An 18,308-nucleotide genomic window follows, 5' to 3' on the forward strand; every position below is an offset into this window, starting at 1 on the left:
AGTCTTCTTTTTTTGCTCGACGTCGTTCACTTCGAACAACACATTTATTCGACACAAATATTCCGTAAAGGATTCGCCTAAAACGAAAGGCTCGACAGACCCGACTTATTGTGCCATTGTACTTTTTTCTTTTTTCTCGTCGCCAATTTACTGTTGTGACCGATCGCTTTGACTCTTTATTCTAGACTGACCGCCGACCTTCCACTTACATCTTATAATACACATTAAAATCTAACTCACTAAAACAAACATACTAACACACATTATTTACTACTTCCATATACTACATGTCCCAAGCACCGGTTATGACTGCTGGCATCTTCTGTGGAACGACCAAACCCGAATCTGCAGAAGAATATCTTCGTCCAATGGTGGTCGAAATGAATGATTTGATGCAGCGTGACATAATCGTTCATGGATGTCATGTCGCCATAAGACTGCGCGCAATCGTGGCAGACACTCCTGCGAGGGCATTCATCAAAGGTAATGATTGATAAAATTATGCTTTAGCGCTTAAGACATTGTGCACCTTGTCTGTTACCCTTTTCAGGATAATATAATTTATTGTAGTGTCTAACTATTTTTTCTATTTTTATGTCGACAGGAGTCAAGGGACACACCGGATACGACAGCTGCTTGAAATGTACCGTCGTCGGCAAATACAGTCAGGCAGGATGTACAATGACATTTCCTGGTACAAATGCTCTGCAACGAACGGATAAGTGTTTTAGGGACAATGCATATCCTGGACATCGCAAGACGGAAACGCCGTTGGTGGATTTGCAATTCTTCAACATCATCAAGGACATACCAACGTAAGATCGATTACACTGTGTGGATCAAGGTGTCGGCAAGTACTATATTTTAGGCTTTCGGGATGGAACGTTGAGAAAGCAACGCTGGACGACAAAACAATGTCTTCAAATTTCAAACCACATTGAACAGATTAAGTTGCCGACAGAAATTCATCGCAAAATACGTCCTATCAAGCAGGCACATTTTTGGAAAGCGTCGGAGAGCGCGTCTTTTCTCCATTATGCTGGGTTCGTAGTGCTGAAACCCCATCTTACTGATTGTGAGTACAGACATTACTTACTGCTGTTTTGTGCTGTGACATTGCTGTCCTCTTCAGTTAATAAGGAGAAGTGGCGTTTTGCTGGCCAATTATTAAACAAATTCGTTGAGGACTTTGCAAGTGTGTATGGCGAACAACATATAAGCAGTAATGTGCACATATTGCAACATTTGTACAAGGAGGTGGAGCGATTTGGACCTTTATCATCCTTTACCACCTACCCATTTGAAATTCAGTGTAAATGTTTAAAAAAATTATTACGTAGTGGATGGAAGGAGCTAGAACAGGTAATCAACCGACTTATGGAATATGAGGAGTATTATATAGGAAACCCTAACACAGCATCAAAGCCCTCTATTTCCAAACGAGGGAATATAATAACATTTAACCTCCAGAAAGAGTGTAAGCTTCAAAATAACGAGAAGAATTGTTGGTTTATGAGCAAGGATAGCAGTATATACCAATTTCAAACAGTTAATGGCCAAATGGAAGATGGCAATATGCGCATTTGCCGGCGTAGGTTGAATGAAAAAAACTTGGCTTTTGATTATCCTTGTGAGTCAAGTATTTTAAACGCTTACAAAGGATCCATTAAAAATTTAGATTCGTCGTTTGTGTATATATGACCGGGATAAGTTAAATGTGAATTAGTTGCTATACCGAGCATTCGCGATGAAACTATTTTTATTCCTCTGCTGCATACATTTGTGGAATAAATTCAGTAAAAAAAAAACAATGTAAGTAACAATTGTAAAGGAAGTTAACGAACAGTTCGTTAGTTAGTACAATTATTAAGCTGGAAAAGGAAGGTAATTAAAGCTTACAAAATTTGCGATAGAAAGAAAGTATTGTTGTTCAGCGAATACCAGATAATCGAAGCGGACTAACGAAATGTATAATGTAGTATCAAGAGGGATTAATAAATTATATCAGGTTGTACATCCAAATACAGTTGTTTAAGTATATTGTATTTTTTGTACTTAACTCAATTAACAACTTACTTAACTAATTTCATGACTTAAAAACTAACTAAGTCTACTTAAACACTACTATTTACAAAACTATTTTTTTGCTGGCAAGACGTACGCTTACTATTACTAATCTTAATCCAATCCTTAGCATGATATAGTTTTCTTTTTAAAAAAAATTCTACGTAATGACTATTTAAAACTAAAGCATTGTTAAATCTTAATTCTACAAATAATCTTACCACCAACTTAAATTTACCTAATCCTATTTTTGTTTGTCCCGCCTTTTTTGCTTATGCCAGTCCAATTCATGGTGGCAAAAAAGGTTTTGTTGAACAGCAGATCAATTAATTCGTGAAGACGGTTATTCACGTCCACACGAGTGATCTGTGTTTCAACCCAATGGACAAGTTTTGCTCTCTTCTCTGAATCGTTTTGTGGAGTGCATCTAAATTTTGCAGTTCTTCAACCGAATCTATCGGAGCAAAATCAAACTCCAAGCAGGGTCGAACGTCGTGCTTAGGTTTCATGGCATTTATCAATTCACCCACTTGTGTCGCCAATCGGGCAGGTGACCGCGTAAGCCCAGTGAGTGTGCGGACCACATTTTCTTGGTCGTATGGGTCAACCGTCTCCGTATTCGAAGCAACACTGCACAACTGTACCGCTTTCTGTTTTCGTGAGTCTAAAAAACACAAAGTTGATAAATAACAATACACCAATTTGTGCTGTGTAAAAAAATAACGAAAAAATGTAACTAAAAAAACCTAAAGCCGTTATATAAGAACTTATGGAAATTGTCCCCTACTTTCTCTGAACACACACTGGGGCGCGACGCTGGAATCCAACCAGTGCATCACTGTCATTGAGTCAGTCCAACAGTAGGCCATCGTAGATGCTGTTAGGGCTCGACTCACTTTCTGGTACAGTTGGGTTGCTAATCGTGCAGCGCACAATTCTAGCCTGGCGATCGAATGCGTGTTTGATAGTGATACGACTTTGGATTTGGCTGCTAACAATTGCACCGTAACGATGCTCCTCGTTGATTCTGCTCGTACGTAACAACAATCGCCATACGCACTTTGTGAGGCATCAGCAAAAACGTGCAATTGCAAGTTGGACGTTTTCGGTTGAGATATGAATCGTGGCACTCTTAATTCGCATAGCGAATACAACGTTGAATGGAAGCTCCTCCACTCTTGTTGGTGCTCGCCTGGTAGAGCACGATCCCAATCCCAAGCCTTTCCTCCTTCCTTCAAACTCCAAAGACGTTGAAGAAATACTTTGGCGATGATGATAGTAGGATGATGATAGTTCGATCCACAAACCAATTGGATCGAATATGCTTGCCGTATACGGTAGGACAAGGCTTCTTGTTAATACTTCTGCTGACTCTGGCATGTCGACTTTAAAGAAAAGCGAATCGTTGGCCAGTTCCCAAACCAGCCCTAGAGTTGAAACTGCTTGACCGTGTTTCCATTCGTGCATCGTCTAAATCGCAAGATCTTCTCGCGGTACATCCAGTAGTGATTCAGTAACGTTTGATGCCCATTTTTTCAGTACGAAGCCAGCCGAATCAAGCATTGCCGTTATTTGTTCTCGCACTTCGATTGCTTCGGTTCGATCTGTTGCTCCGGTGAGCAGATCATCGACGTAAAAATCACGCAAAACGTGATCAACTGCCTTCGAGTATTTGTCTTTGTGATCGTGCGCAACCTGTTGTAGTGTTCGGGTGGCGAGGAATTGAGCTGACGCCGTACCGTAAGTCACTGTATTCAGCTCATACGTAGATATCGGATCCAGGAGGCTCTTTCGATATCTGATACGCAGCAGATTCCGATCGGCTTTGCTGTGGAGAATCTGCCGGTGCATATTTTCCACATCAGCCACTATCGCGATTGCATACGTCCTGAACCGTAGACCGCATGGTGAGGAATATAGCAGTGCGGAACACCATCATCCACCGGCTCGGTAAGTTTTCGCATGTGACTAAGCGTTTCGTATTCCTGGATAAATCGCTTATACTCTGCTTCCATTTTAGGGTTGTTCTTCAGCCGTCGTTCCACACCAACGAATCGTCGATCCGCAATTTCCTTGGATGAACCCAATAATACATCAATGCTGGGATTACGGGGAAGGCATACGATGTATCGACCATGTTCATCACGTGTTGTAGTGGCAGCATAACGCTTCTCACAAGCATGTTCCTCGAGCGATAAAGCGGGACCCTCTAGGTTGCATTCGTTCTCCCAAAATCGTTGAAGTAATGCATCAAGCGAATCATGGCTTCTGATTGTATTGTAGGGTACACGAGTGGAAGTCGAATTGTGGGAAGTATTTCCAGCAATTGTCCAACCAAACGGAGTTTCAACCAACCAAGGACCGCCTTTGACCAAAAGCCGCTTCTTTCCCGTATGCATTTCCCAGTATGCATCACTGCCAATGACGACATCGACTTTGGCCGGCAGGTGGAACATCGGATCAGCCTACGGAACGTCTGGGAAATTCCACGCAGTAGTGTCGATTGGGGCAGTTGGAATTGCAGCACAGGGTGATTTCAAAATCACGAACTCCATCGATGAGGAAAACATTGCTGATATCGACTGAACAGTTACGAATATGGAGCTCTTCGTTTGCTGTACTGCATCACCGATACCCGACAGTGCAACATTGATTGGTTCGCGTGGTCAACAGCTTCCGTGCTAGGGATTCCGACACAATATTTCACATGGAACCCGAATCCAACAACGCACGCGCCTCGTTCCGAATGCCATGGTCATCGACTAACCAAAGTCTCACCGTCTCAAGAACCACCACCTCATGGTTCGATCCCACGTTCATCGACACCTGCGAAGGTGTATTTTCGTGCAACAAGCTATGATGACGTGCGTTACACTTTTTGCAACGGAAGACGGAGTGGCACGACTTAACCTGATGGTGCGGATTCAAACAGTTGAAGCACAGTTTATGCTTGGTTATCACCTCACGCCGAAACGATACATCTCCCCTTTGGAACTTCGGGCAGCTTTGAAGATGGTGTGGCTCTGCACACTCTAACGGGCACGCTGCTTGAAGATAACTGCTAGACGGCTCCTTCGCTGATACGGTATTGGCCACGTATTTCACTCTTCCTCCAGTTCTTCTCTCTCCGCTAGCCACCGTTGCAGGAGTCGATTCAGCAACCTCCGTCAACGTTTGTGACGATCGCAAAATTCGGATTCTGGCCTGCAGGAAATGGATTAGTTCCGAATACTTATCTCGGGGGCTCGCTGACGAATGCTTCTCCCAAGCCAGGATGGTTGCAGGATCCAATTTGAAGAACATCATCGTGGTGAGCGGCGTATCCCAACTGGCAACCGGCTCGTTCAGCTTCTTTAGTCCGTTAACGTGACGAGTGAACTCGTCCACCAGCTGTGCCAGTTCATCCACGGACTCGGAACGCACAGCGGGAAGATGATACACTTTCCGATAGTAGTCACGAACTAACATGCGCGGATTGTCGTACCGTTTTAACAACGCAGCTCATGTAATCGCGTAATTATCCGCAGTTAGTGTGGTATGTTCGAACAGAAGCGCGGCGTCACTCTTCAATGATAGCAGATATTGCAGTTTAAGAATCGGTGGTATATCTGCTGAAGAGTCAATCGTCGCCACGAACCGATCGTTGGGAGATCAATTTTCGGTAGCCAGATATTGACCGAGCCTAAATTTCCCGATGCGTTTAGCGATGAATTTGCTTGCATTATTCTAATACCATTCCAAACAAAAGTATGATTGTACAATTAATTAGAACTGATCATTTATCGAATTTTAAAAAAGAGCAAATTATCAACATCATTGTGACACATCATCGAGTACTTTTAAAAAATAATGAAAAACTCACGAGTACCACCATAGTAAAGCATAAAATAAATACAAAAGATGATATCCCGGTGTACGCTAAAACTTACAGATATCCACACGTATACAAACAAGACGTAGAAGCTCAAATTAAAGACATGCTAGAAACGGGCATAATTAAACCTTCAAAGAGTCCTTACGCATCTCCTATTTGGGTTGTCCCAAAAAGAAAAGATGCATCAGGAATACAAAAAGTAAGAGTTGTAATCGATTTTCGGAAACTAAATGAGAAGACGATTAGCGATAAATTCCCTATGCCTGAAATTGAAGATATCCTGAATAGCTTGGGTAAATCACAATATTTTACGATATTTGATCTTAAATCTGGTTTCCACCAGATCGAAATGCATCCCGATCATCAAGAAAAAACAGCATTTTCCACAAGTTACGGTCATTTCGAATTTACTAGAATGCCTTTTGGGCCAAAAAATGCACCAGCTTCATTTCAGCGCACAATGAACAACATTTCAGCAGAGCTTTCCGGTAAAATTTGTTATGTTTACTTAGACGATATCGTAATTGTTGGAAACAGTTTGGAAACCCATCTGGAAAACGTTTCAACAGTGTTAGAACGTTTGGCACAATTTCATTTTAAAGTTCAACGGGACGAGTTCTTAAAAAGAGAAACAGAGTTTCTTGGACATACAATCTCTCCTGACGGGATAAAACCAAACCCTGATAAAGTAAAGAAAATTTGAACTGGCCATTGCCCTCAAACGAAAAACAAATCCGACAATTTCTTTTTTCATCTGGATATTATCGTCGATTTATTAGAGACTATTCAAAGATTACAAAACCATTAACTAAATATCTTAAAAAAGGGCAGGTAATTGATATCAAAGACCCAGAATACATTGATTCCTTTATCAAATTAAAAGAAATAATAGCGTCAGATCAAATACTTGCATATCCCGATTTCAATCTACCTTTCATACTAACTACGGATGCCAGTAACTTTGCTTTAGGAGCAGTACTTTCACAAGTACACAACAAAATCGAGAGGCCTATTGCGTTTGCTAGCAGAACATTGAATAAGGCAGAAACGAATTATTCTACTATAGAAAAAGAGGCACTTGCGATTATTTGGGCAATCCGTAAATATAAACCATACCTTTATGGGAATGAGTTCAAACTTTTTACCGATCATAAACCTCTCACGTTTATTAAACCATCTTTAAAAAACAATAGAATTCTAAATTGGAGGCTTGAGCTAGAAAATTACCAATAAAATGTCGAATACAAGCAGGGAAGAGCTAACGTGGTAGCAGACGCTCTTAGTAGAAAAATAGAGGTTCCAAATGAAATTAATGCCGACAGCACAACTAGCCTTGATACAAATCATTCAGCAGATACGTCAGACCATTTTTATATAAAATCAAGCGAAAAGCCTTTAAACTATTAGCGCAACCAAATAATATTTGAAAAGGGCAATCAACATCAAGATTTAATAGAAACACCGTTCGCATATTATAGAAGAATTATTATAAAAAGAAGAGAATACGATGAAAATACGATCACTAATATTCTGCAGAAGTACCATAACGGAAAATAAACGGCCATATTAGCTCCAAAATGTATCATATCATTAATACAAAGTTCTTTCAAGAATCATTTTAGTTGCTGTGGTTACATGATCATGACACACTCACAAGTCAAAGATGTGACGTCGGTTGAAGAACAGAACCAGCGTATAGCAAAGGACCACGAAAGGGCTCACCGTGGCACAAATTAAGTTGAAAGCCAAATTAAGCGATCATTCTTCTTCCCCAAGATGCATGAGCAAATCAAATCCGCAGTCAACACGTGTACCGTATGCAATGAAAACAAATACGAACGGAAGCCAAATAACATCAAAATATTGCTGACACCGACAACAGAAAAGCCAATGGAACGTGTTCACATGGATATTTTTTCCATCAACTCGAAAAGTTTCCTTTTTTTCAAAAGTTAGTAGATGCGTTTTCGAAATTCGCTCAAATGATTCCTATAGAATCGAAAAACTTTATAGACGTTAAAAGTGCACTGGCAAAATATTTCAGTAATTTTGGAATCCCAAGACAAATAGTTGCTGATCATGAAACGACGTTCAGATCCATACAGCTAAAACAGTTCTTGAGCAGTTTAGGCGTTACTCTTAAATACGCATCATCCTCGGAAAGTAACGGACAGGTAGAAAAAACGCACTCAACAATAATAGAAATCTACAACACGAACAAACACATGTTTTTGAACATGAATACGCCAGATATTATCGCCATATCGATTTCGTTGCACAACGCAACAGTTCATACTGCAACAGGCTACACTCCAAATGAAATATTGTTTAATCAATTGAATCATACAAATCCTATTGTAATAAAAGAACTAGCAGAGAAACTATTTAGCTAGGTGAAAACGAAAATTGAACTATCAAGGCAAAAACAAATGAAAGGAAACAATAACAAAGAAGAACCACCTTTGATACAGGAAGGCCAGCACGTTTATGTTAAACCAAATATCAGGAAATAATTAGATGAAAGAGCTAAAATAACTACAGCACAAAATGTAAAAGATAGGACTTTCGAGAACTCAAAACATGTTAAGAGGCATAAAAATAAGATCAAAAGAACTAAAGCCGCTTAGGAATACGTCCGAGGACGTCCATCTTTCGCCCCGGGGACAAATTATGTGGTATAATCACTTAGGCTTATCAATAAATTATAATTATATGCTTTCCGTGTGTGGATATGTGCGTCGCCACGAGTGTGTGTGTCAACAAGTTGTCTTCCCTATGCTTTCCATGCGTGGATATGTGCGTGGCCACGAGTGTGTGTGTCAATAAGTTGGCATCGCTTCGTACTTGTGTGATTTTGTGATTTGGTGTTAAGCGCCCCGTAGACGGTGCATACTTGTAGCCGGTGACTTTTGACAACCATCAGGCGCAGCAACGGTAAATCGGCAATTAAAACTGGAGCAAACCACCTAACCTATATCGAACCGAAATTGCGCAACGTAAGGCGACACATTGTTTGCGCCAAGAACCTTAAGTTCTTGTCAATACGGCGTCAAGCCGTCTAACTCAAAATATAAATAAATAAATAAATAAGCTTAAGTTCTTGTCTCCATGCGGAACGTTAATGTAAACAAATTTTTAGACCATGCTATTCAACGAACAAACAAAACATGACTCATTCGAACTAACAAACAATAACTCAAGTCCATCCATCCAAACGAAAATCGACACTTTTGTTGACGACAAAAGCTTTATGCTCTTGTCGCCAACCACGAAAAACTATTAGGCAATGTAACTATACAAATAGGAAGAGTTATTGTAAATTTAACATAAACTCAACCTAAATTAAGTAAATTGAACTTTACTAAACTGTATGAAATAAATCTTATAAATAAAGCAATCTTTCCCGGCCAACGAAGGAGTTGGTTCCTGGGCTTGCAACGAAGAACCTGATATCCAAATCTGTTCAAGAGCTTTGAGAGTCCCCCTACCCAAGGTAAGGCCTCGAAGTCTCCAACGAGCTAGTAAGGGATGTTCCCTCTGAACATCTGAAGTCGCCTAGCCGACTTAACCCGTAAAAAGGTTCGTGCGCTCCGTGATGCATATTACATGGCGACCGCCGCGTTCAAACCCCGATCGATCCCGCATATTACACCTTGTTCGCTTCGTGAAACTACGTGACGGCTGCGTGTCGAAACATTTGGTGACCCCGACGTGATTGTGACGTGATTGTGGACTAACGACGAATTCGCGCGTGAGTGCCAGTAGCGTGTGCGTTAGTGTGAGTGATAGACTATTGAACGCGATTAGTGCTACGTGTGACAATAAGGTGCGTGATGTCGCTGGAAGAATCGAAGGACGAAGGAGCAACGCGGCAGCTGACGGCGCTGGAGGGCGCTATACAGGGCCTGCTAAATGAAGCCCGAAGTGGAAAGGTGAACCCAGCGATGGCCAGCATAAAGCTGGATGTTCCCTGTGGAATGATGGGAATAAGGCTCTTCTGAAGCTGGAAGAGTTGCAGGGTCCGCAGCCCCGTCGTGCCACCTTTATGGAAGCGTATGCGACGACAAAATTCGAGCTAAAGAGGATTGGCTTGGCCGAGGCTCCGGCAAGCCCTCAGTTCGACGTCACCCTAGCGCCTGGACCGAGCCGATCGGATCACCTCCCACTAATCGAACTTCCAAGGTTCAATGGCGATCCCACCGAATGGCCAGCGTTCGCCGCCCGATTTGAAAAGCGAGTCGCCGGCTTAACCGGAGACGCAGAGCGGTATGCGTTTTTAACAAAATGCTTCGAGCTATGCGATATTGCTCGAAACAGCTACGAGGCGTTCGAAAACTCCGGAATGCCGTTCAGCAATGCGTGGAGTAAGCTGGAAGAACGTTTTTACAAAAAACGGGTGGCCTTCCTCGGGCATCTTAAAAACGTCATAGATACGCCCAAAATTACCAAGGCGTCTTCCACCGGTTTAATGCGGATTATCGATGTGGTCGACACATCGATTTCATCGGCACATCAAATAGCTGGTGAAAGTGGGACCAAACCGACTGTGGTGGAAGATGGTCTTCTGGTGCAACTCGTGTTGGGTAAATTGGACGACGATACCATCACGAGAATTACGAGCAGATTGGATGCCCAAACCATCCCTACATGGAAAGAGCTACGTGAAGAGCTGGACAGGCTGTCAAGCCAAATCTACTACGAGCCACGTAGACGGGAAACACCGCGTTACGATCGTGTCCAATCCACCAGTCAACCAGTGCGCCAGCCACGGGTAGTGCTCTCGGCCGCGACTGGAACCAGCCTGCCTAGCAACGCTACAATACTGCACGGACAGGAAGTAACACGTCGTTGCTACGCGTGTGATAAGCTAGGCCATGTGGGAACGCTTTGTCCCGAACTTCGTGTACGATCCGCGCTTGAACGAGTGAACCTCATCAAAGGCAAGGGCAAGGGTGTAAACTGTCTCTCTGGTCAGCACCCGACCACGCAGTTTCCCAGTGAGAAACGGTGCCAGGTGTGCAAGAAAAAGCACCACACGATGCGGCATGTTGAGCCTCCCGAAAAAAGTGACTTCGTCGCCAATCTCCTTTTCTACGTGCATGCGTCACGCCTGGTTCCTGTTCCTGTTCCGGCCGTTCCTGTTCCGTACCGTGTGGTTCCCGCTTCGTGCCGTGTGGTTCCCGTGCCACCCGTTCCTGCTCCGTGCCTCCATGTTCCCGGCGTACATCCCCGCCACGTGGTGTCCTGCGTTCCTGCTCCGGGCCGCTTCGTTCCCGTTATGTGCTACGTTCCTGTTCCGTGCCGCCATCTGCCCGGCATACCCGGCAGACTCGTGGTGTCCTGCGTTCCCGCTCCGTGCTACGTTCCTGCTCCGTGCTGTGTGGTTCCCGTACCACGATTCGTTCCTTCTCCGTGCCGCGTGCTTCCCGCTTCACGCTACGTTCCTGCTTAGTGCTTCGCTCCCGCTCCGTGCCACCATTTGTCCGGCTTGCTTTCCCGCCTCATGGCTTCGACGTGAACCAAAGCCAGGCTGTCCCTACGATGACCTTGCATGATTTCCAGCGTTCTACATCCCTTCCAGCTACGTGCCGTCCCGCGCACACCCCTGCGATATCAACAGCATATCATGACGTTTCCAGCCTTGATGATTACGTTCTTTTGGCAACTGTTGCTGTACTCATACAAGACGGTATGGGGGCATGGCGACGGATTCGCTGCATACTCGACTCGGGTTGCCAAATCCAAGCCATCACTCTGGACGCAGCAAAACGATTGAACCTACCGCCGCTTCCTGGGCGATTGACTTTAATGGGGATAAGTGGTGAACTCCCCGTATCTCATCAAATTCGTACTAAAGTCATGTCAACTGATAGAACCTATCGTTTCAGCTCTAATTTCTACGTAATAACCGAACTTAGTGCGCAGCCCAATCACGAAATCAAGATGGACGATTTAATCCTTCCTTCAGACGAGCTGCTTGCGGGCAAAGACTTTAGCCATCCAGGATCAATCGATGGGATATTGGGCGCCGGAATATGCTTCCATTCGTTGGATACAGGAATTCAACGTCACCAACGGACTCACCTCCAAATTCGGATGGCTTATCGGAAGATTACTACGTGGAATGACTCCTACCGAGCTGTACGAACAGAGCTGCCACAACGCTACGAGCGACGACGAACTTAAGATGAGCCTCGAATGATTTTGGGATGTGGAAGAAATACCACAGGACGCCCCTAGCACGACTACGTTACTTGACCAAGATCTCGAGGAGCACTTTAAGAGGCGTACGAAGATTGCCGACGATGGGCGATTTATAGTCCGAATTCCCCTAGTTAAACCCCCTAGTGGGGGGAGTTAAACCAACTTGGAGATTCGATCAAACAAGCTCAACGACGACTACTATCATTGGAACGACGATTGGCCCGGCATGTGTACACCTACGAAGAATATAGAAGGTTCATGCGAGAATATTCGGAACTTAAGCACATGACTCCTGTCCTGCCACATGAGCTGCATAAAGTTCGCTACGTTATTCCACACTCATGTGTCATCAAACCCGATTCTACCACCACAAAGCCACGTGTAGTGTTTGACGCCAGTGCGAAGTCTACTACCGGAGTTTCTCTCAACGACCTTCAGGCCATAGGACCAGTGATACAGCTTGACCTTCTTCACGTTTGGTTGCATTTTCGCATGCAAACGGTGGTGGTAATGGCGGACATCGCTAAAATGTACCGCCAAGTTTCGGTAGCTAAGCCTGACACTTGGATGCAATGTATTTTATGGCGGGACGACACCTCCTGCTCAGCACAAATGTATCGGCTATGCACTGTTACGTACGGTGAGGCTTCTTCTTCTTATCTAGCTTGTAGGGCGCTGCATGAAGTAGGCGAGGAAATACGATCGTCCAACCCAGAAATCGCCGATGTCATTCAACGGTCATTCTACGTGGATAACCTCTCCATGGGTGCTGCGACATCAGACGAACTACGTGTACTCAGATCCGGAGTAGAGCGGGCGCTCATGAACAGAGGGCCTTTGAGAAAGTGGGCCTCGAACGTCCCTGAGGTAATATGCGATGTACCAACTGAACACCTTGAAACGACGGTTCAAATCGGAGACAGGCAAGCTATCAAGATGCTAGGTTTAGCCTGGTGCCCTACGGCGGACACGTTTCAGCTAATCATCGAGGACGATTTCCACTTGCCAGTGGTGTCCAAGCGAGGTCTAATATTGAGAATTGCAAAACTTTACGATCCAGTAGGCATTCTTTAACCCGTGATCGTTTCAGCAAAGATCCTCATACAAGATTTATGGCGGTGTAATCTTGGTTGGGATGAGGACGTGCCACAACCTGTGATGGAGAAGTGGAATGCATTCACAGCTCAATTACCATCACTTCGTCAGCTTCATATACCAAGGTTAGCGTTGCCAAGCAAGACCAACGATGCCGTTATTTATGGGTTTTGTGATGCCTCTGTAAAGGCTTATGGCTGCGCAATATACGTACGATATGCGAACGACGACGACAAAGGGCAACAGTCTTTATTTATTTTTTATTTATTTATTTAGTTCATATTGTCCGCCAATGATGGTTCAACAATTTTCATTAACACTTAAAGGGAAAGCGAGGATGACAGTCAGGATTAGGTGGCAAGGAGTCTATCGCGGAGGCGACGGGAAGGAGCATAAAGGGGGATGGAAGAAAGGAGAGAAGGGACATAAAGTTCATTTAACAGGAGACCTGCAATGAAGGAAATGCCTACCCTCAATGGTATCTAGCCCAAGAAGATGACAACGGACTGGATAGGGAGGGAGAGCAAGATGGTAACCGTTAAGGAAACGCCGAACAGTTACACGAGTGAATTTACGCTGAACGCTCTCCAGTCTGGCCATCGTAGTGGAGCTTGGGGGAGACCAGACTACAGCCGCGTATTCCAACGAGGATCGCACCCAACAGCAGTACAGGGACTTCAAGCAGAGGGGATCGCGGATTTCGGACGATAGCCTAATGATCAGACCCAGTGATTTATTAGCCTTGCTAATTACATAATCAACGTGGGAACTGAAGGACAGCGTTTCTTCGAGCCACACACCTAGATCCTTTACAGAGGATACACGACGTATTACTGTATCACAGAGGGTGTAGCTAAACGGGAAACGAGAACGAGAACGAGAAAACGAGATCACACAACACTTATCGGGGGACAGGAGTGGGCCATTTTTACGACACCAAACAGAGAAGGAATCAAGTACAGTTTGGAGAAGACAACAGTCAGCAGATGAGGACACAGGAAGAAAGATCTTAAGATCGTCTGCGTAAAACAGAAAACCTTCGGCGGGGAGGATGGAAACAAAGTCATTAACAAATAACAGAAATAAAATAGGACTAAGGACACTACCTTGAGGAACACCCGAGGAACCAACGAATGAGTCGGACAGACAAGACGAAACTCTAACTCTATACGATCTCGCAACCAGGTAAGTCTTCAGCCAGGACAGTAAACGACCCCCGATACCAAGTCTGTCGAGTTTGGCAATCAGCAGATCGAGAGGAACACTGTCAAAGGCAGTACTGAAGTCGGGATATACGACGTCAGTTTGACAACCGGATGACATGTTCGATAGAGCAGAGGATACAAGACACATAAGGTTGGAGGAAGTTGTACGTTTGGGATTGAAACCAAGTTGGCGCGGGGATAGGTGACCAACAATGATAGGAAGGATGGAGGAGAGAATAATTGATTCAAGGATTTTGGAAATGGGGGGGAGTAGTGAAATACCACGGTAATTGGAGCATACAGAGCGGTCACCTTTTTTGAAAAGGGGGACCAGCCAAGCAGACTTCCATATGGTAGGAAAGGAACCCTCATTAATGGATCTCACAAAGACGCGAGTCAAGAGAGGAGCAAAATAGGAAGCACATTTCTTAAGGACAGAGGAAGGGATACCATCAGGACCAGGCGAGTAGGACAACTTGACCTTTAACAGGGCAGACAATACAGAGGGAACATCAACGTGAACATCACTTAGGGAGAAGACGTCACAAGGGGTGTACGATAGACCGTCGACTAAAGGCACCGCACTACTGCAAGGATCAACGAAAACACTAGAGAAGTTTTTGGCAAAGAGGCGGCATTGATCGAGAGGATTGGAGGCGGTTTCATCATTAAGGGATAGGATAGAAGGGATGCCGTTAGGATTACGACGCGCATTACTGAACCGCCAGAAAGATCTGGGGTCGGTTGTGAAGCGGTCTTGTAGCTGTACTACAAAGGACGCGTAGCGCCAACGGTTATAAGAGCGATAAGCGCTAGATGCATATTTAAAAATACGAAGCGTAGTCGGGTTACGGCTGCAACAATAGTTACGAAAAGCTCGATTCCTGTCGGATTTCAGAGTGCGCAACGATCTGTTCGACCATGGGGGGTGAGGAGGGGGATAGAGGAAGGGACAACAGGAAGGAAAGGCAGCGGTGATAATCTCGTTGAACTTGGAGACAGCAGCATCGATGTTGCAGGATTCCTCGATGAAAGACCAGTTGACAACCGACAAGACGGCAATAAGTCTCGAGTGATTCATTTTCCGGAAGTTGAATCCACGGACACCACGGTCTCTGCGAGGTAGATGAGCGGCTGGGGGTGACGGAACCGAAATAGTGGTCTCCAGTGCGGGGTGATGCAGGTCGATAGGCACAAGGGGGCATGGTGCGGATTGAACAAACGAACAGCTTTCAGCGGCGGCAGGATTAGTGAAAAGTAAATCCAGCTGGCGATCGCGATGATTTTTCACCCCTGACAATTGCAGCAATCCATTGTAGGTCATGCCATCGATGAGAGAGCATCCGGATGATGAATAGTTGGGCATGAAGTGGCGTGGTGGATCGGTAGCGGCATGCCAGGTAATAGCTGGCAAGTTGAAGTCTCCAAACAGCAACAGTAGATCGTTTTGCGACATACGTTCGGAAATGTCACATACACTCTCATAGAGATTGTCGAACACATCCACAGAGGAACTGCATTCAGGAGCGATGTAGATCACACCGATGAACAGGCTGCAGCGATGAAGTTTCTCAAGCGCACACCTACAGGAGCTCAAGCGATGAGAAAGCGTGACGTAACATGAAGCTGTTTAACGAAGCAGCACAAGCGACGAGCACACCTCCACCACGAGAGTGTATGCTGTTATCAGTACTTCGGTCGCAACGGTATACGTTGAATTGCGTGTCAGCTGGTAGTGCGCTGGGTATCGATTCGTCGAGACAGGTTTCGGTAAGTACCAATACATCGAGGTCAGACTCAGATAGTGTGAGTCGGGTGTTATTCAGCTTGGTGCGCAGTCCTCTAACGTTCTGGTAGTATAGGAGAAGCTCTAAGTTAGGAGCCTGTGCATGTGTCGGCGGGGTATCACGGAGAACACGTGTAGTTAAGGCAGTGGTGGCTCGGGCATAGTGGTGTGGTGCGGATCGGAGAGCGGCGGATTCAGGTGGTTAGGCGGCAAGTTGACTCGTGTACTGGTGGTGGGAAGTGGTTCCCGGGGTCCTGTGTGCCAAAAATTCTGTGCTGTTTGTGAGGTGCGGTGGTCAGTGAATTCACGGAACACTATACCGTTGTGCCAAGTGGATGGTGAAAGCGCCTTTTCTTTTAAATCAGGCGACATCCCAACTTTAAAGGAGATAAAGCTGAGAGTGCCTGGATCCTTGTCACGTGGCACCAGTCTAATAGTGATGACGTCATCAGTACCTAACTGAGAAGCCACCATCAGCTTGAAATCGGAGTCAGACACCGATGGAGCAATTCTGGTAAGGTATAACCAGAATTTCGGCCCGTTGGATACATTCAACGGGACGGCAGTAAGACGACCGTCAAATTCGCGAAGCAACTCGTCCTTCAGAACATCGAGAGCGGTATTGAGTTCATTGAATATAGCTCTACCGTTAAGCCGTGATGCGTTGCAACTTGCGCAAATCCAGAGGGCTTGAGCATCGGGCCGTGTGAATTCCGGAAGAGCAGCTTCGGGGACTCCAATACAACGAAGATGGTAAGATGTATCACAGGAGCCCGCACACTTGTACAGTTCTTCGTTGTTTACAGGCAGGGAGCACGAAGGACAGGACGTAGCCATCAATTCCAGACCTACAGCTATCCACGCTAGTCCCGGATCCGTTGAGGCGCTCACCCCCGCACACTTCCTGATCGCACGAGCATCATTCTCGGTTCCCGCTATGGTCGAAGACGATGACACGGACGGTGTCAAAACGAGATGGAAGTGAGTTCAAAAGTTGGCTCAACAATTTTGGTCTCGTTGGCGAACCGAGTACCTGTCTCAGCTGCGATGCAACGCAAAATGGACAAAACGAAGTCCCAACGCACAAGTTGGGCAGATTGTGCTAGTGGGTGACAACAACCTCCCGGTCGGACGCTGGCCAATCGCGATCATAACGAAAACCTACGTGGGACCGGATGGAATTGTACGTGTTGCTGACGTAAGAACGGGTAACATCTACAAGCTGAACGTAAGGCTGTTTGCCCCGCTCCCGATAGATGCCTCCGAGAAACATGACTACGACGCAGCAACGGATATGGTGCATCCTTCAACCGAAAGCGAGAATGTAAGGTGTCAGCCTACCTTGCAGCCCACGATGATTCCACGACCAAGCTACGGGGGCACTCCAGACCTTGATGCACCAACGGACTACGTGAAACCGGAACTCGAAGACGACCCTCCACCTACGTGCAATGTTTGGGAAGGACGTTTGCGTACCAAAGAGGGGAGAAATGGTTATCGAACATAACGATGTTCGATTAACCGCGTATCATCATTGCGAAACCCCTGCTTTCGAATGCGTTTCTGGAGCGATATGTGCGTTCTTAACGCTTGTCAACTGCGAGAGCGCGTGGGAGAGAGTTTCCGGCGTGGATCCTCCCTCCGATCCTGCGATAAGATTTTTGTAAAAGGCTTCGTGTGTACGATCGATATTTTTAGACGCTGCATCCGAAAGACAATTTCTATGTGACGCTCCTTTACTTCGTGCCTTGTTCGCTTCGTGAAACTAAGTGACGGCTGCGTGTCGAAATACACTCCTTTCAATAAGTATAACTGGCTTTTCAACATTAATCCTGCACATTCTACTACAACGTTTGTTTAGGAGATCTTAAACACATTCCCACTAAAAATTAACCTATACACCCCAATACCTTCAGTAGCCGTACAAATATCATCCCCGTTAAAAGCAATCATTCTCTCCCTCTCTCAAATTATCTCCAATACAAAACGATCTTCCTGACCTACTCTATCAGTTTTCTCATCCACAGATCCTCCTAGGAGATCTTAACGCCCAAAACAACTGCTGGGGTTGGCCCCTTAC

General features: G+C 45.2%; 2 protein-coding genes across 2 annotated transcripts; one reads left to right on the plus strand and one right to left on the minus strand.

Moving 5' to 3' along the window:
* LOC118506811 lies at nucleotides 1-4,145 on the plus strand. The gene is made up of 4 exons (XM_036044515.1): nucleotides 1-483; nucleotides 605-815; nucleotides 3,964-4,014; nucleotides 4,085-4,145. Exons 1-4 carry the CDS (start codon nucleotides 288-290, stop codon nucleotides 4,143-4,145), a joined length of 519 nt encoding a protein of 172 aa, XP_035900408.1. The 5' UTR covers nucleotides 1-287.
* A 622-nt stretch (nucleotides 4,146-4,767) lies between these two features.
* On the minus strand, nucleotides 4,768-5,532 carry LOC118506865. Its single transcript, XM_036044644.1, has one exon. The coding sequence runs from the start codon at nucleotides 5,530-5,532 to the stop codon at nucleotides 4,768-4,770; it is 765 nt and encodes a 254-aa protein (XP_035900537.1).
* Between the last annotated feature and the right edge of the window lie 12,776 nt (nucleotides 5,533-18,308).

This window comes from Anopheles stephensi, chromosome X, assembly GCF_013141755.1.
Source record: "Anopheles stephensi strain Indian chromosome X, UCI_ANSTEP_V1.0, whole genome shotgun sequence".
Taxonomy (NCBI): domain Eukaryota; kingdom Metazoa; phylum Arthropoda; class Insecta; order Diptera; family Culicidae; genus Anopheles; species Anopheles stephensi.